The sequence below is a fragment of the Amphiura filiformis genome, chromosome 16 (assembly GCF_039555335.1).
Source record: "Amphiura filiformis chromosome 16, Afil_fr2py, whole genome shotgun sequence".
Taxonomy (NCBI): Eukaryota; Metazoa; Echinodermata; class Ophiuroidea; order Amphilepidida; family Amphiuridae; genus Amphiura; species Amphiura filiformis.
This window is the reverse complement of record NC_092643.1, coordinates 33,181,820-33,197,573: the sequence shown is the minus strand read 5'-3', so window position 1 is coordinate 33,197,573 and position 15,754 is coordinate 33,181,820. Positions and strand designations below refer to the sequence as shown.

The window sequence follows — 15,754 nt, the reverse complement described above, 5'->3', positions numbered from 1 at the left end:
AGATAATATAAAGTGTGTTTGGTGTGTGCGTATGTATGGCGGTGAGTAGGGGTCAGTGGTGTGGAGTGTGTGGGGTGTGTGTGTTGGTGTGGAGTGGTCAGTGTGCGCATGTTTACCTGCAACCGTGGACAGTGCACACAACTTTTCGCAATAAACCGTGGACCTACCTGCAAACGAGCACCTTTTCAGTTCGCGGCATGCAGTAGGTCATGACTGCATGCATGCCGAATGCATTTGAGAGATACGTCTGCTAAAATTGTATAGTAAATATATCGACCTTGATTGGTTGGAGTAATTCGTACTGTGTATTTTTTTAGACCTTGGTTTGTCAATTACACATCAATTCAGACATCTCGCATTGATAGCATTACACAATGTCTGTGGTTGCCGGCAGGCATAGGTATAATTTGGTTCATCTCAAGTTTGGTAGTGACTTATGTACGTATTTTGCTCGCCGCAGTATCAAATTGTGCGCATAAAATTCAGGCCTTATATTAAGTATGCCTGGACCAGGAGCTAAAAAGAGCTCCTGTTCCCAAAGATGGCTCCTGGTCCTATAGTTTACAGTGTAAAATATTGGACACACCAGGAGCCAAAACTGGGCAACCATGGGGTAAAAAAAGCCTGGGTGCCTGGTTAATATAAGCCTTGATAAAATAAATGCCCTAAGTGTACACGCACACGTACATGGGGGGTTTATTGGCACGCTTGCAACCAAACTTGAGGTGAACCAAATTATAGGGGTGTGTGTGTGTGTGTGTGGATGTGTCTATACTATGTGTTGTACTGTAATGTTATGTTTAAGTCTGATGCACACTGTACTTTGTGGATGCATTATGCAAGGCTGCTACAGTTTCTGAATGAGAGCATCTGGTGTGGGTTACTGGTGCTTGTGTGTGGGAGGCGGCGGATGTTCATTGCTCGCATTGGGTGCTTTTGCCCCACAGCCATGGAGTGCACCAAACGTGTATCCTGTTTATTTTGTCAGTCTTTCCGTCTGTGTGGAATGTTGGGGTTTGCAGCTTTGCGTTTTGTGAATGAAAGTTGTGAGCTGTGTTGAGCATGTTGAGTATGAATATTCAATGTAAGTTACTTACTTCTGGTAGAGGCTATAAAAGGCATTTTGCAGGATTTTTTGTTTGTTTGTTGCATCTTTTTAATGTTTTTACCCTTTGATGCTTATAATATAATTAATGTTAATTTGTAAAATTTGCATAGTGGCTATATATTGTATTTAATTTCAGTGTATTCTAGGTTATTTGATATTGTTATTTTGTATCTTTGCTTTTTTGTATGAACATAGGTCCCTTCGGTGAAGCTGTACCTAAAATAACCTAGTTGATTCAGTCATCTCACTATTGAGTCATCATCTCACGTTTGAGAAATAAATAATCATCCTGGTGCTTCAATGGAGGGGGGGGGTGATTAGGGGACAAGTTGCCCCTGTTCACTTTCAGTTTGTGCTGTGTTTATATGTGACACGGTCTGGTCCATGAAAAAAGTTATGAAAATGGAGTTACTATACATGTAATTATTACTTTATACAAATATGAAGCTAATATTTTTGCCTTTATCTCCAGTTTCAAGTTCACCGCCTTTGGCCTCCATGGACCAATTTATGTCACATATTAAAGTACTTTTAAAATATAGAAATATAAATCTGGTTTGATTAACCTGTACCCTGAGTCCCTAAGCACTATTTATACTTGAATCTTATAAGCTAGAGAGTAATAAATCTTAAAAGCAAAAAAAAAAAAAGGAAAAAAAACAAACATATTGTGTATGTGTGGTTTCTTGCTTTAATTATACATTAATCGCCATTATAGTCTCTATCATGATGTAACCTTTTCAGCGAGTCTTCCCATTTTAGCGATCTCGTCACAGAGGAGTAAGATAAGACAGAGCGTGTACCACCAGTCAAAGTCCCCGTGTATTGTATGCTACCAGTTCTCGCATATTCATGAGGGCCGATTGTTCGACTGTGCCGTGTCAAACAATCACGCCAGCGCTATGCGTGCCTTCACAGCGTATCTGCGATAGAGTGTTATTCGTGCTTTTCGCGATTACGCGATAGATCATGAAAATACGCGGTAATTACGTAGCTGTCTCGCCTGTCGCATTTCATGGAACAATCGGCCCTCATTATCGGATGAGGCGGAGACTTTGACTGGTGGTACGCGCTCTGTCTTATCTTACTCCTCTGTGGATCTCGTATACTCAGCTAGCAGGCATCCTGTTAGTTTTGATAATAATAAAAAAAGGAGATCTTTGTGTCTTGTTTAAACAGTGACACCAAATGACCCCTAGTTGTCCTTTAACCCCATATTCATGAGTACCTCTGAGGAACCCTCAACCAAGGATCACTTCACTGAAGTTGCATTGGATTCGGTGGAGCATGGTGAAGGAACGTTTTGAATAATTTTGGAAAATAACCTGAAATGACCTTTGTACTAAACATATAGCTTACCTAATAATTCATTCCTCATGGATACTTGCATCAGGGACAGGGACCTTATACTTTGGAAATCCAAGCAACTTTAAAACCTTAACTGAAACCCTAACACACACATATGCGGAATACGCCCCACCCTCACCCACCCCTACACAAACACCCCAACACACAGAAGGAATACACTATCACAATATCCTTCTATGGCTAAAGCCAGGGGGGATAAAAATTTACACCTTTCCTACAATAAAACTCTAATTGATGAAACAAAATAATGATAATCTATTTTGTCATACAACTCTCAGTCTCTTACCCAGTTATATTGCTGACATGTAGATCTTTCTTATGCGGCCCATACACAATCAATTTGATTGATCAATATCAAAGACCATAGATACAAGAGTGGATACAAAATCTACCATTGTACACTGCACACACGAACATAATAGTGATTTTATTGTCCAACCGTCAATAAAATCAAACTAGATTAGATTTCTTCAATACTATTGAAGAGAAATATTATTTTGTATCCAGTCCTGCATCTAGGTTCTCCAATACTGATCAATCAAATCATTAGCCTCTTACCCAGTTATATTCCTGACATGCAAATCTTTCTTATACGACAGTAAAGTTCCTTCAAAGAGATTAAAAACGGCCACACCGGTCTCGCATCCTGCAAAGCACTTCTGTGAGCGACTAGCCGTATCTTCTAAAGCTAACATGGTGAAGAAGATGTTGGCTGGAATGCCTTCTTCTGCTAGCTTGTGAGGTACTAAATGTTTGGCACCATAGCGAAAGTTCCATGACTGTAAAAGAAATTATATCATTATATAAATAAATAGTGTGGTCAAGTTAATCGATTGATTTCTTTTTCTAATTACTTTGTCAGTTGATTGGCTAATGCTGGTTTCATACTTTCTGCCGTTTGCCGCTGAGTGGCATGACACTTCATCAGGGTCTTGGCTAGAAATTGAGGGTTGCCCGTCATTTGAATAAAATTGCCTGTCCTAATTTGACCTTTTAAAATATTTACCAGACCTCAATAGCCCATTGGGGGTTCAAAGAGTTCAAATATGTGCTGATATGGCCTTGTTCTACAAATTGGGTCTACTAAAAAGGTCAATTAGCTTCTCAAAACATACAATTTATAATATAACACCTGTCAAAGGCATTAATTTTGCCCGTCCCAGAAGCAAACTCCCTGTCTAAAATGACGGCAGACGGGTGGCTAGCTAAGACCCTGCGCTTCATCATGCCGCTTGCACTTGTCTGCAAGCGGAGCGGCATACCGCTGAGCGACAGGGGCATGACTAGACTCTGAAAGCACTCTTGCCGCTCAGCACTGCTCCAAAATCATATTTTGTTCTCAACCGTCAGAGCGGCACCACTCCGAGTTGATTTGAATTCAACTCCCAGCCGCGCTGCCACGGCGGCAAAGCGATCGATATATCGGCTTGCCGCTGGTCACCGCTAGCGTTTCAGGTGCAACTGCACAGTCAAGTAAAATCATCTTCAGAGCGGCAAAGCGGCAGGAAAGTATGAAACCAGCATTACATTTTCAATTGTTTGTCATGTATGAATCAACAGGGCTTAGTAGCACGTCAATAGGTAACTTTTTGCCTCTTGCTATGAGGAACATATGCACTTACATTCCGCTTTCTCTACTAAAATTTAAAAAAAGTTGATTTACAACATCTGGAAAGGACTGGGAATCAAACCCAGGACCGTTGGATTTGAAAGGGACTCTCCGTAGCGCTACATACACCTGTGATGGATGGGCTGCCAGGGTTGTGATTTTAATCTGATATGACCGTAACAGAATAAATTGTGATGTATGCACCTGCATAACATACTTCAGTGTGATATCATATTCCAGTCGGCATAATAGGAACACTCGTAATCCTAGTAAAATGTAACCTATTGGGTGCTAATAAGCAAATAAAACTGTGAAAATCAGGTGATTTGTATACTTTGGTCACATGTTTTTTGACCACCCTCTCAATCTTGATTGTCCATTGGCATATGACAATTACAGCTGAGTCACTGACGGTTGCCATCAGTTTCAGCCATAAATTTCCCCAAACACCAAATTTGAACCGATTTGAAGGGGGTCAGGTTTTACCTATTGGGTGATCAGAAGACATGGAATAACTTTCTTTTATTTATATTTGTGTTAGTTAGTGTTACTGTTAATGAATTAAGCTGATTGCTATACCGTTTGTTCGCCTCAAGTTCGGTAGTGATGCAGGTGCTTATTTTGAGTATCGAATTGTACGCTCAAAGTTAATTGCTTATAGTTAAAAGCGTATAGGGGTGATTCGTCGGCATGCTTGCAGCGCAACACCGCGAAAAAGCTTTGACGTCACTACCAAAATTAGGGTAAACTAAAGAATACACATACCATTACATGAGATGTTCCTGTGCTGACGATTTCATTATGTTGTTCATTGTATACTATACATGATATCTTGTGTGGAGATTTGGCTTCAGATATCAACTCAAAATCAGGTGCAAACATCTGGTGAAAACAAATACACATAATGCTCAAATGAAAGGAAACATAAACATATGAACCTAAGAATGTATCGAGTGCATTTTAAATTTGGTTCTCATCTGCAATTTCTCACCACCTTGCATTCCAGATACAATGTACTTGCCACTTGTCAGTATGAGCTTTGACACTCCATCTCGTTATTATCTATGCCCGTGTAACGGGGCATAGATATTGTATTTGTTCTGTTTAGTCGTCTCCTTCTTCTCCTTCTCCTTCTCCTTCTTAAGACCACTTCTTTGCACTCCTCTAGCTCAAGAACCAAAGAAGCCGCGGGTCCATACTTGGTACAATGATGGCCCATGACCCCTAGATACATCCTAGGGTACCCCCGACCCCAAAGGTCAAAGGTCATGGGCTACAGGGGGCAATATGTGTAAAATTTCAAACAGCTCTAGCTCAAAAACTATAGCGCCCTCAGGGTTCATTCTTGGTACAATGATGGCCTATGACCCTAGAAGTATGCTATGCTAGCCACAACCCCAGAGGTCAAAGTTCATATGCTTTAAAAAGCAAAATAGGTACGACCGGTTAACACAGTGTATCGCAATAGGTAGAATTTTGGTAGCTACCTGTGTTTGCAATGATGAAGGCTTCAAATATACGCCACGACGCATAATGGGGTTAAGAGGTTAACTGCTTAAAGGGACAAAATGTTTTGGGATTAAAGGGGTATTCTCCAGTCTGGTGGTTTTTCAGACAGAATGAGGGTCTGATGGAGTATAAGAGAGAGTGATGGCTTGGTGGGGTTTTAGAGAGAGTATGGGGCCAGCCTGGTGGAGTTTTAGGGCGAGTGTCTAGTGGAGTATAAGAGAGAGTTGGGGTCTGCAGGGGTATAAGAGATGTTATAGAGAGAGTGAGTGTATAGTGGGGTATAAGAGAGAGTAAAGGCTTGGTGGGGTATTAGAGAGAGTGTGGGCCAGTCTGGTGGTGTTTTAGAGAGAGTGAGTGTATAGTGAGGTATAAGAGAGAGTGAAGGCTTGGTGGGGTATTAGAGAGAGTATGGGGCCAGCCTGGTGGAGTTTTAGAGCGAGTGTCTAGTGGAGTATAAGAGAGAGTGGGGGTCTGCTGGGGTATAAGAGATGTTTTAGAGAGAGTGAGTGTATAGTGGGGTATAAGAGAGAGTAAAGGCTTGGTGGGGTATTAGAGAGAATGTGGGCCAGTCTGGTGGTGTTTTAGAGAGAGTGAGTGTATATAGTGAGGTATAAGAGAGAGTGAAGGCTTGGTGGGGTATTAGAGAGAGTAAGGCCAGCCTGGTGGTGTTTTAGAGCGAGTGTCTGGTGGAGTATAAGAGAGAATGAGGGTCTGGTGGGGTAGTAGAGAGAGTATGGTCCAGTCTGGTGGTGTTTTAGAGCGATTGATGATCTGATGGGGTATAAGAGAGAGTGAAGGCATGGTGGGGTATTAGAGAGAGTAGGGCCAGCCTGGTGGTGGTTTAGAGTGAGTGAGTGTCTGGTGGAGTATCAGAGAGTGGTGGTCTGGTGGAGTGTTAGAAAGAGTGTGGGCCACGGGCATAGATATTTGTGTTTGGTCAAACACAACTGTGGTTTCTAGTCTTCGGCTTCTCCTTCTCCTTCTCAAGATCAGTCCTTTGCTCTCCTCTAGCTCAAGAACTAAAGTAGCCTCGGGGCCCATACTTGGTACAATGATAGCCCATGACCCCTAAACACATCCTAGGGTACCCTCGACCCCAGAGGTCAAAGGTCATGGGCTACAGAGGGCAATATGTGTAAAATTTCAAACAGCTCTAGCTCAAGCACTATAGCGTCCTCAGGATTCATACTTAGTATAATGATGGCCCATGATCCCTAGAAGTAACTTATGGTAGCCACGACCCCAGAGGTCAAAGGTCACATGCTACATGGGGCAATATGTGTAAATTTTTAAAACCGCTTTAGTTCAAGAACTATAGCGCCCTCGGGGTTCATGCTTCGTACAATGATGACCCATGACCCTTAGATATTTCCTGCAGTAACATCGACCCCAGAGGTCAAGGGTCATGGGCTACAGTGAGCAATATGTGCAAAATTTCAAACAGCTCTAGTTCAAGAACTACAGCGCCCTCAGGGTTCATATTTGGCACATTGATGACCCACGGCCCTTGATGTATTCTATATTAGCCGCATCCCCAGAGGTCAAAGTCTAAATACTTTAAAAAGCAAAATACGTACGACCTATTAACACAGTGCAGCGCAATAGGTAGTATTTTATTAGCTACCTGTATTTGCAATGATAACGGTCTGAATCGTACGCCAAGAAAACTGATCACTTGACAAAAATTCCCTTGAAAGGGAATGTGTAGGCATTTTGATTTTGGTTCCTTGGACCACCTCAAAAGGTTGTCATGATGGGACAAGGGGTGTGGTTGGTTGAAGGGTGGAGTATTAGAGAGAGTTTGGTCCAGTCTGGTGGTATTTTAGAGAGAGTGAGGGTCTGATGGGGTATAACAGAGAGTGAAGGCTTGGTAGGGTATTAGAGAGAGTGTGGGCCAGTCTGGTGGTGTTTTAGAGCGAGTGAGTGTCTGGTAGAGTATAAGAGAGTGACAGTCTGATGGTGTATTAGAGAGAGAGAGAGAGTGTGGTCCAGTCTGGTGGTGTTTTAGAGAGATTGATGGTCTGATGGGATATAAGAGAGAGAGTGAAGGCTTGGTAGGGTATTAGAGAGAGTGTGGGCCAGTCTGGTGGTGTTTTAGAGAGAGTGAGTGTATAATGGGGTATAAGAGAGAGTAAGGGGCTGGTGGGGTATTAGAGAGAGTATGGTCCAGTCTGTTGGTGTTGTAGAGAGAGTGATGGTCTGATGGGGTATAAAAGGGAGTGAAGGCTTGGTAGGGTGTTAGAGAGAGTGTGAGCCAGTCTGGAGTTATGAGCATTACATGTATATCAAATGAAAGCTTAAAACAAGGGCTTTCACATGGTGCTCAACAAGTTTTCGTTTGTGAATAGGGGAAGGGGGGTTAGGTGTGGTCACGGGCATAGATATTTGTGTTTGGTCAAACACAACTGTGGTTTCTAGTTATTATACTTTTTACTAAATACAGAGGACTAAAACACTTTGGTAGGCTACTAGGCTTAGCAGCATTTGTTTTTGCATGACAATCCAGGAAATGGCGTGGTTAAAACTTAACTTAAACTTAAGACATGACCTTAACCTTAAGACATGACCCACACAGGGAGTGTTAATTTCAATTTGGGTTACATAAATGAGTGACTCCATTTGAAATCTACACTCCCTGTGTGAGAGATTAAGGTCATGCCTTCCATAGGGGGTGTAAGGATTTTAACTGGAATAGCCCATTAACAGCCAGTATACCCACATAATTAAATTAAATAACTGCATCCCAAGGTAATATCCCAATACAAAGCCCAGCTCAGACACACAGACTGAAGCTATAAGCTGAATTTATACTCGATCGATTTTGTAAAAAAGCGATTCTCACGCATGCTCAGTGTTTACTTCCGTTTTCAGAGCATCAAGCTGATCAACCGATATAAATCGATGAGGCAAAAAACGGCATCGTTTTGGCGAAGAAATCTCATCTTTCAAGCGATATCGTTTGACATATGAGTGCATCAACCAATCATTTCCTATCAACTGGATCTATCATTTTGCTAATTAATTCATCTTTCTTGATTATTAACTTTTGATGATTAATTAATTAAAAGCAATAATTATTGACAGTGATGGATGTTCTAAAAATGTATTTTGTGACATTTAGAATATTTTAATTGTTGCCTGCAATCGCTATCGCTGTGATAAGTATATATATATGCAAAAGCGACGAGAGATGCATCGCAAAACTCGGCGATTGCACAACGCTTTTCAAAAGCGGTGCATCGCAATCGCTCGGCCATCGAGTATATATTTACAACTAAAACAGCTTTCTTTTAAACATCTACACACAAATACCACATACAGTGACATGAGTGCATGCTCCAGTGGGCACAGTATTTATTGTGCTTTGGCTCAAAGAACTGGTGTTTACAAGCGCGATCAAAGGTGTTGCATCTGTACAAGTAACTGCCTCCAGGAAACCTGCAAATGGACTACCGTAGAATTCCATAAATAAGCATATATGCCTCTAAACGAAAGGCAAATACCCTCTGCATACACATTACAATAGATTGATCTTACAATAATATGTGTTTGTACAGCCCCCTATATCAATAATATAGTTGTTCAAACTCAAAATAATGTTTTTGTGGAGAGTGACTGCCTCTCGTCTCTTTCGTCAAAAAAAACTTTGTTATATATATATGCTTGTAGACAAGGTTTTACGATATGGTCATTTTCACAGTAAAGGGTGTAACTTTTGATTTTTAGGGTCAAAATTTCAAACCACTTAAATATGTTTCTGGTTACTGTAATCATGCATAGAAGCAACTTAAATTCCAGTAAAATAATGTTTCAAGGCTTAAACCTTTTGATTTCTGATAAAAAATTGACATTTCCATAACATTTTGGTTAAAATCTAAGAAAAAATGTATTTTACATAAGCTCAGAAAATTATGACATGAAAGCTGGAATATATGTGAAATCCCATTCCAAAGTAAGTCAACAGATATAAGTTAAATTTTATACCATGTTTTGCTATGTTTGTAGTTGCAACTTTGAAATTTTTTAACATCAAGGGTCATTTGCAATGGAAATTTCCCAACCTTAAACATATTTTTCAAGTTTTAATTGGGTTCCTAAAATAATTTGAATGTCTAACTTCATGTACAAATACTACTTGATGAAAGGAACCTCCCAGCCAAGTTTCACAGAAATTGGAGTTATTTTTAGAATTGGCAATTCAAGCGAATTGTGTTTCGGAGGCTTCAGTTAACAACACAGGTGAAAATAAAAGTAAAATATTTGGCTAACTACTACAAGTTGACATGAAAAAATAGGTAAAAAATATCACAATTACCAATTTTCATGCTTTGCTTCTAAGTATTTAATTTCAGTTGTCACAAAAATTAAATTATCACAGCAAGTCATTTTTTTTGTTTCGGAGGCTTCATGTTAACAATGGTTAAACATTGCAGAAGTAGTTTTTTTGAAAACAACACTGTTGGGATCATCTAAGCTGTTATTTTCTTGTGTGTATTGAATCAAAGATTCTATGTGGCAGATATTGTAGATTTATAACATGGTATTTTTTTCACCCATTTGTTAAGTATGGTGTTATTTGCATGTGAAGCCTCCGAAACGGGCTTTCTTGGATATCAGTATATTTTTCAAACATTAACCATAATATCAATTTTTTTTTAAATTTATGACATTCTGCACATATCATGTAACAATTACAATGCAGATATCAATATGGAACACACCGATTTAGATATGCATAGATGATAATTAACCTTATTGTTGTTTTGGAGGCTTCGTTTGTTTCGGAGGCTTCAATTGTTAACGGGAAGTTTGTATTGGGTCCCATTTTCAAACGGTGATATATATCTCCATGATTTAAAAACAAGTGACTTGAGGATCTACTTTGCTACATTTTGATAAATAGATTGGATGAGCTCTTTTATTTATATTTGCCCAAGCTTGCTGAACAGTTTGTTTCGGAGGCTTCAAAAAAGTTAACGGAAAATCGGCTCTTTGAAGTCAAGATTTTATAAAAAATTTAAAAGCTTGAAAATCAACTAATTTTTGTTACCCATTTCAAGTTAAGATATCAACTGTTATGAATCAAGAAGAAGTGAAGAAATAACCAAGAATTATGAACCAAAGCTATACCCACAAAGTTTGTTAACAATTGTTAACGGAAAATGAAGCCTCCGAAACGACAAATCTCGAAGTCCGGTTCTCAAAAATACAGGAGTGTTCACAATTAAATCTAATGTGGCAGTGTTTACTGAACATATGACCGTACTTTCAGGATAAGAAAAATTATCCATGAACTAACTGAAGAAAACACAGGGTTTTACAAAAATGTTACTGTTTTTTATAGTTTTTCAAAATGGCAATATTAGGTACATTTAAGCCTGCTAAAACTGAACGCAGTAACTCCCGAAGATGATTATGCTACCCAAGGTAGCTGCTAACTAGATGACTTATGTGGCCAAAAATCATGGAATTCTGTGGCTTTATGAGAACAGTACGGATCAAAATGTTAAAAATCCAAAGTTACACCCTTTACCGTGAAAATGACCATATAGAAAATGTAATTGGGTTTTTGAGCTATAAGGACATAGCGGGTCTTTCACCCACCTTGATATATGTATCCCCTGAATTCCATCCCACATATCTCTTGGCTCCCTTGGCATAGATGAGTCTCTCCACTGGCTCCTCTGGATCTAACTGTTCCCTGAGTCTACCATCAAGATGAAACACATTGAAGCCTTGAGAGTCCACTGTTACGTATTCCTGCAAACAATGTGAAACGTCAGCTTCCATTATTATCTCTCTTTATTTCAACTCACATTATTATACACTTAGACTTAAGGGTGCTTTTGTTGGTCTAAAGAATATAAAAGTATACAATTTTAGAATGGCAAAGACTATTGGTAAATTCATCTGTGATGTCAAAAATGGGGGTACCCAGGGGCTGGGGTTGAATTTGATATACATGTGCATTTAAGTATGTGAAAGCCATCATGGCTACCAGGACGAAGCATCAAGTTTTCAGAAATGTTTTCAGAATGTTACTAAGACGTTTTATAAGGCTCTCACCTATTCCCGGTACCTGAGTTCATACCCATCCTTGGCCTATCCTGGTATACCAGGTCAAAATTCCAGTAACAAGTTACCGGAATAACAAAAAAACCTCAGATTTCCCGCTTGATACTTCAACTGGGTACACAAGCAAACCTAATAGCCTTAACGATTTATTCCCTGTATTTAAAGGAAGTGTCCGGCAATAATGATTACCAAGCACAAATCACATGGTTTTATTTTAAAAAGTCATATTAACCATAAAAAGGAATAAAATCAGCCATCTCTCACTACGCGATATTCAAAATTCCTGCGCTGAAATTGTCTAGAGCAATGACATCCTGATAATTCAATGAAGCCTGACGACATTTGAGCACAAATAACCATGACGTCCACTGCTCTAGAAAATTTCGCGCAGGGAATTTTGAATATCGCGTGTGAGAGATGTTTTTAAAGTTGGTTTTAAATAAAACCATGTGATTCGTGCTTAATAATTATTTTTCAAACATAAGACATACCGGTAATGTTGTTATTGCCGGGCACTTCCTTTAACCTGACATATTACACATTTTCTGTAAAACATTTTGTGTTTGCTAAGTAGCTAGTTTACACCTACATTAGTGTCATCATTGAACAAAACATCCAAGACTGGTTCCAAGGATCTGATCTTCCTGACATGATGCACTCCATGTCCAATGTACACATCCCTGATATCTGCTTTCACCAGCTGCTTGGTGGTAAAATGAATTGACTCTCGAATAAGCCGCCACAGAAACTGTGCAGTGGTTTCCGTATCCAACTGGCCTGGTCGGCGATCACGCTCCTTGAAGATCTGCGCTACTATCTCACTCATCTTGCTGGGTTGGTTGTATCTGGGAAACTAGTCATCTACATATTTGCAAGTCAATTTGAACCCAATTTGTGATCTTTTCTAAGAATCCTGTACAAACTGTAGTAGTATTTGGTGCTGATCACTTAGTAGGCCTATAAAAGATTGTGGTAAAATGTTTACTTTGATGAAACTGTCGGACGTACGGTCTTCTGCATGAGTAGCTTGATGTTGACGTACCAGTGATCTAGTCAGTTGTGATTACATTTAAAATAAAATCTGAAATGAAAATGGCAAATCAGTAAGAAGAGAAAGTCTGTGATGTATACACAAAAGTATGAAATAAAACACTGTGTTCAGAGAATATTGAATCTATAAGTGTAATATAAATCATGTCATGCATGTTTTTATAAACGTGGGGATGAGTTTTTTGTTGGCAGGATCGAACAATTTACATCTGTAAACAAGCTTTGAACAAGGCAAAATACTACCAATATGACCACTGAAGATAAATAACAAGAAAAGTTGGTGAAATATTAGGTAAAGATTAGAGTTTGGCACTTCATTTTGTTGAAAGAACATTGGGAAAAGGCCAATAATTTGAGTGAAAATAAGCTTGAATTTTTCTCGGGAATGTAGGCCCACCCGTGAATCGCCGTGATCGTCTTGCGATAATATCATGATGCCAGTTCTTTTTTCGGTGGACTCTATTGATTTAAAAAAAGTTTGCATTGTTCAAATTGTGTTGATTTTAATACAAAAAAGACAAAATGTTTAATGCTATTTCTGGTTAGATCTGTGTATGAAATATTTTATTTTTTCTAAAAAGGCATTTATTTTTTCTGTCTGCACCTTTTTTCAGAAACGGGCGGGTTACCCAAAAGGAATTTATTTTTTTGTTAGGCCCCATGTAAGTGAGAGAGGATTGAATAGATGCGTGTTCGTCACAACAGAAATTAACACAATAGAAATTAGCATCTCATTAATGCGCAACCAATCTAGAACATGAGAAATAAGAAAACCCACTTTTACTAGTCTTTTTTTAGACGGGATATAAGGTTATTGCTTGTGCCTGGTTGTATGTGATCGGCTGTGTAACTTCTGAACATCCATTGGCATTGCTTTTACACAGTGTGTCATGCTTCAATCAAGTTCAGCGAATCTGACTAGATTTGGAATGCAATGGTCTCTACATGTAGCCTCAAATGTGAAGCAGTGAGCATATTCGTGCATGCGTGGCTAGACTTCTCGAGCTATGTGTAGCTTGTTGTTCCACAGACTTCACAAATGTTCATCTACATTCGGAGATCGAGTCTTTTCTGTTGTTGCACCCACAACATGCACAAACATGACAAATTATTTTGAAGATGCGTGACTTTACTCATTTTCAAGCTTTTTGCGTGAGATTGACTACCTAGGCGTGAGGTTATACTACCTTGGCGGGAGACCGTCAGAAAGTGACCCAATGCGTGAGACTCACGGCCATAAATACACGAGCAGCCGAGCGGTGTAGACGTGGTTGCAAGCAGCTCCCGATTTCTTCGGAAATCTTTTAGCTTTTTAACCCTTTACGTTTGGATTTTTAACTAAATTTGCTGTTACAGGGTGTCCCAAAAAAAAGAGGCCCCACATTGCGCCCTCTTTTTCGCCTATTTCTGAAACGTTGATCAAATATATGTTGGTATGTAAAGAACCCCTAAATCGTTAGCTTTAATAAAACAAAACAATTCTTTCAATCGACTCACAATTTTTGAAGATATGCCCTCTTTAAGAAATGTACCCGTTTTTCACTCTGTCCACGGATGAGGTTTGGCTACATCAAAGATTTAAACGAAACACATGGTTAATGACATGGATAGATAATAGCATTAGTCTTGGGAAAGCATTCACTATAAGGCCAAAAAAATTAATTGTTTGTTTGTCCTCCACAGCTTTGAAAGAAGACGTGCGGGCGGGCGGATTTTTTTTTTTTTTTCGGATTTGTCGTATTTCTGGACCTTGCTAGAGCTAATTGCTACAATCATTCATGGTGACTTAAAAAAATATGCAGTTAAAGTTATAATTTGTGTTCATGTCATAGTCTTTTAATGATTTGGTGGACTTTGTTTATTTTCAACCATGAAAGAGGTCCAGAGATACTCCAAATCTGGAAAATAAATTGAATTTTACTTATTTTTATAAAAAAAAAATAGAAAAAAAAAATATTGGTCAGGCCTTCATCTGAGGAGCGGGCGGTGGAGGACAAACAAACAACTTTTTTTGGGGGGCCTAAGCGAGGATCACCAGCTAGCTTCAAACATCTTCTCAACCCCGTATTACTGCTGCATTCGCAAGTATCCGGCGCACAAGGCCTTAAGGATGGTACGCAACGCAATTAATGCAATGAGAACTAGGGCTGAAACCTGTATTCGTCACGGAGGCAACCAGGTAGAGGGCAGAGCAGCACAGTAAGCTCACTTCAAAAGAACCAAAGACAAACTAAACAACCCTTTTCAGGGCTACCTTTTCTTCCAAAAAGAGAAATGACGTATGTTGTCAATAAAAGGGAAAGCAAGAAACGAGAAAAACATAAGTAATTGCAAGTATAGCAAAAGAAGTCCCATCCCACATCAATTTCGCCCAAATTAATGACACTTAACAAAATCCATAACCCATAAGCCCACCGGTAAAGCAAATTCCCTTAAATAAAGTTGTTATTTTATAAAGTTATCATCGAGGAATGTTTTATATTCATGCATGGTATATGCACTTTTCAATCTTTGAAGTAGCCAAACCTCCTCCGTGGACAGAGTGAAAAACGGATACATTTCTTTAAAAGAACATATCTTCAAAAGTTATGAGCCGATTGAAATAATTGTTTTGGTTTATTAAAGCTAACGATTGAAGGTTTCTTTACATACCAAAATATATTTGATCAACTTTTCAGAAATAGGAGAAAAAGAGGCGCAATGTGGGGCCTCTTTTTTTTGGGACACCCTGTATTTTCATCGTTTAAGTGTTTAAGGTCATCAAGGACCCGTGTTTCGGCACTTTTAATCGCCAATTTTGATGTTATGAGTGGATATTAGTGACTGTAATTTTCGCACCTGTGTCGCCGTGTATTTTAATTTCGCGCCATTGGATAGTACATGCATTGTCTACATAGGACCACACCCACCTGAATTTTCTTCAATGGAATTCCGCTACACATTACTCGCTATTACCTTGGCTATTTCTGCTAAAGCCAAACTAATTTCTCAACGGAATGGTGACTCAACTATTGGCTACCAGTGGGATGGGAGTG

The 15,754-nt window shown here is 39.3% G+C and overlaps 1 protein-coding gene across 1 annotated transcript in view; it reads right to left on the bottom strand.

The window, feature by feature from the left end:
• Positions 1-15,754, bottom strand: part of LOC140135899 (uncharacterized) — a 101,924-nt gene that overhangs the window by 76,053 nt on the left and 10,117 nt on the right. The window contains 4 exon segments of the mRNA XM_072157564.1: positions 3,035-3,255; positions 4,851-4,967; positions 11,199-11,354; positions 12,259-12,750. Of these exon segments, the coding sequence (XP_072013665.1) occupies positions 3,035-3,255; positions 4,851-4,967; positions 11,199-11,354; positions 12,259-12,495 (731 nt within the window). The 5' untranslated portion in view covers positions 12,496-12,750.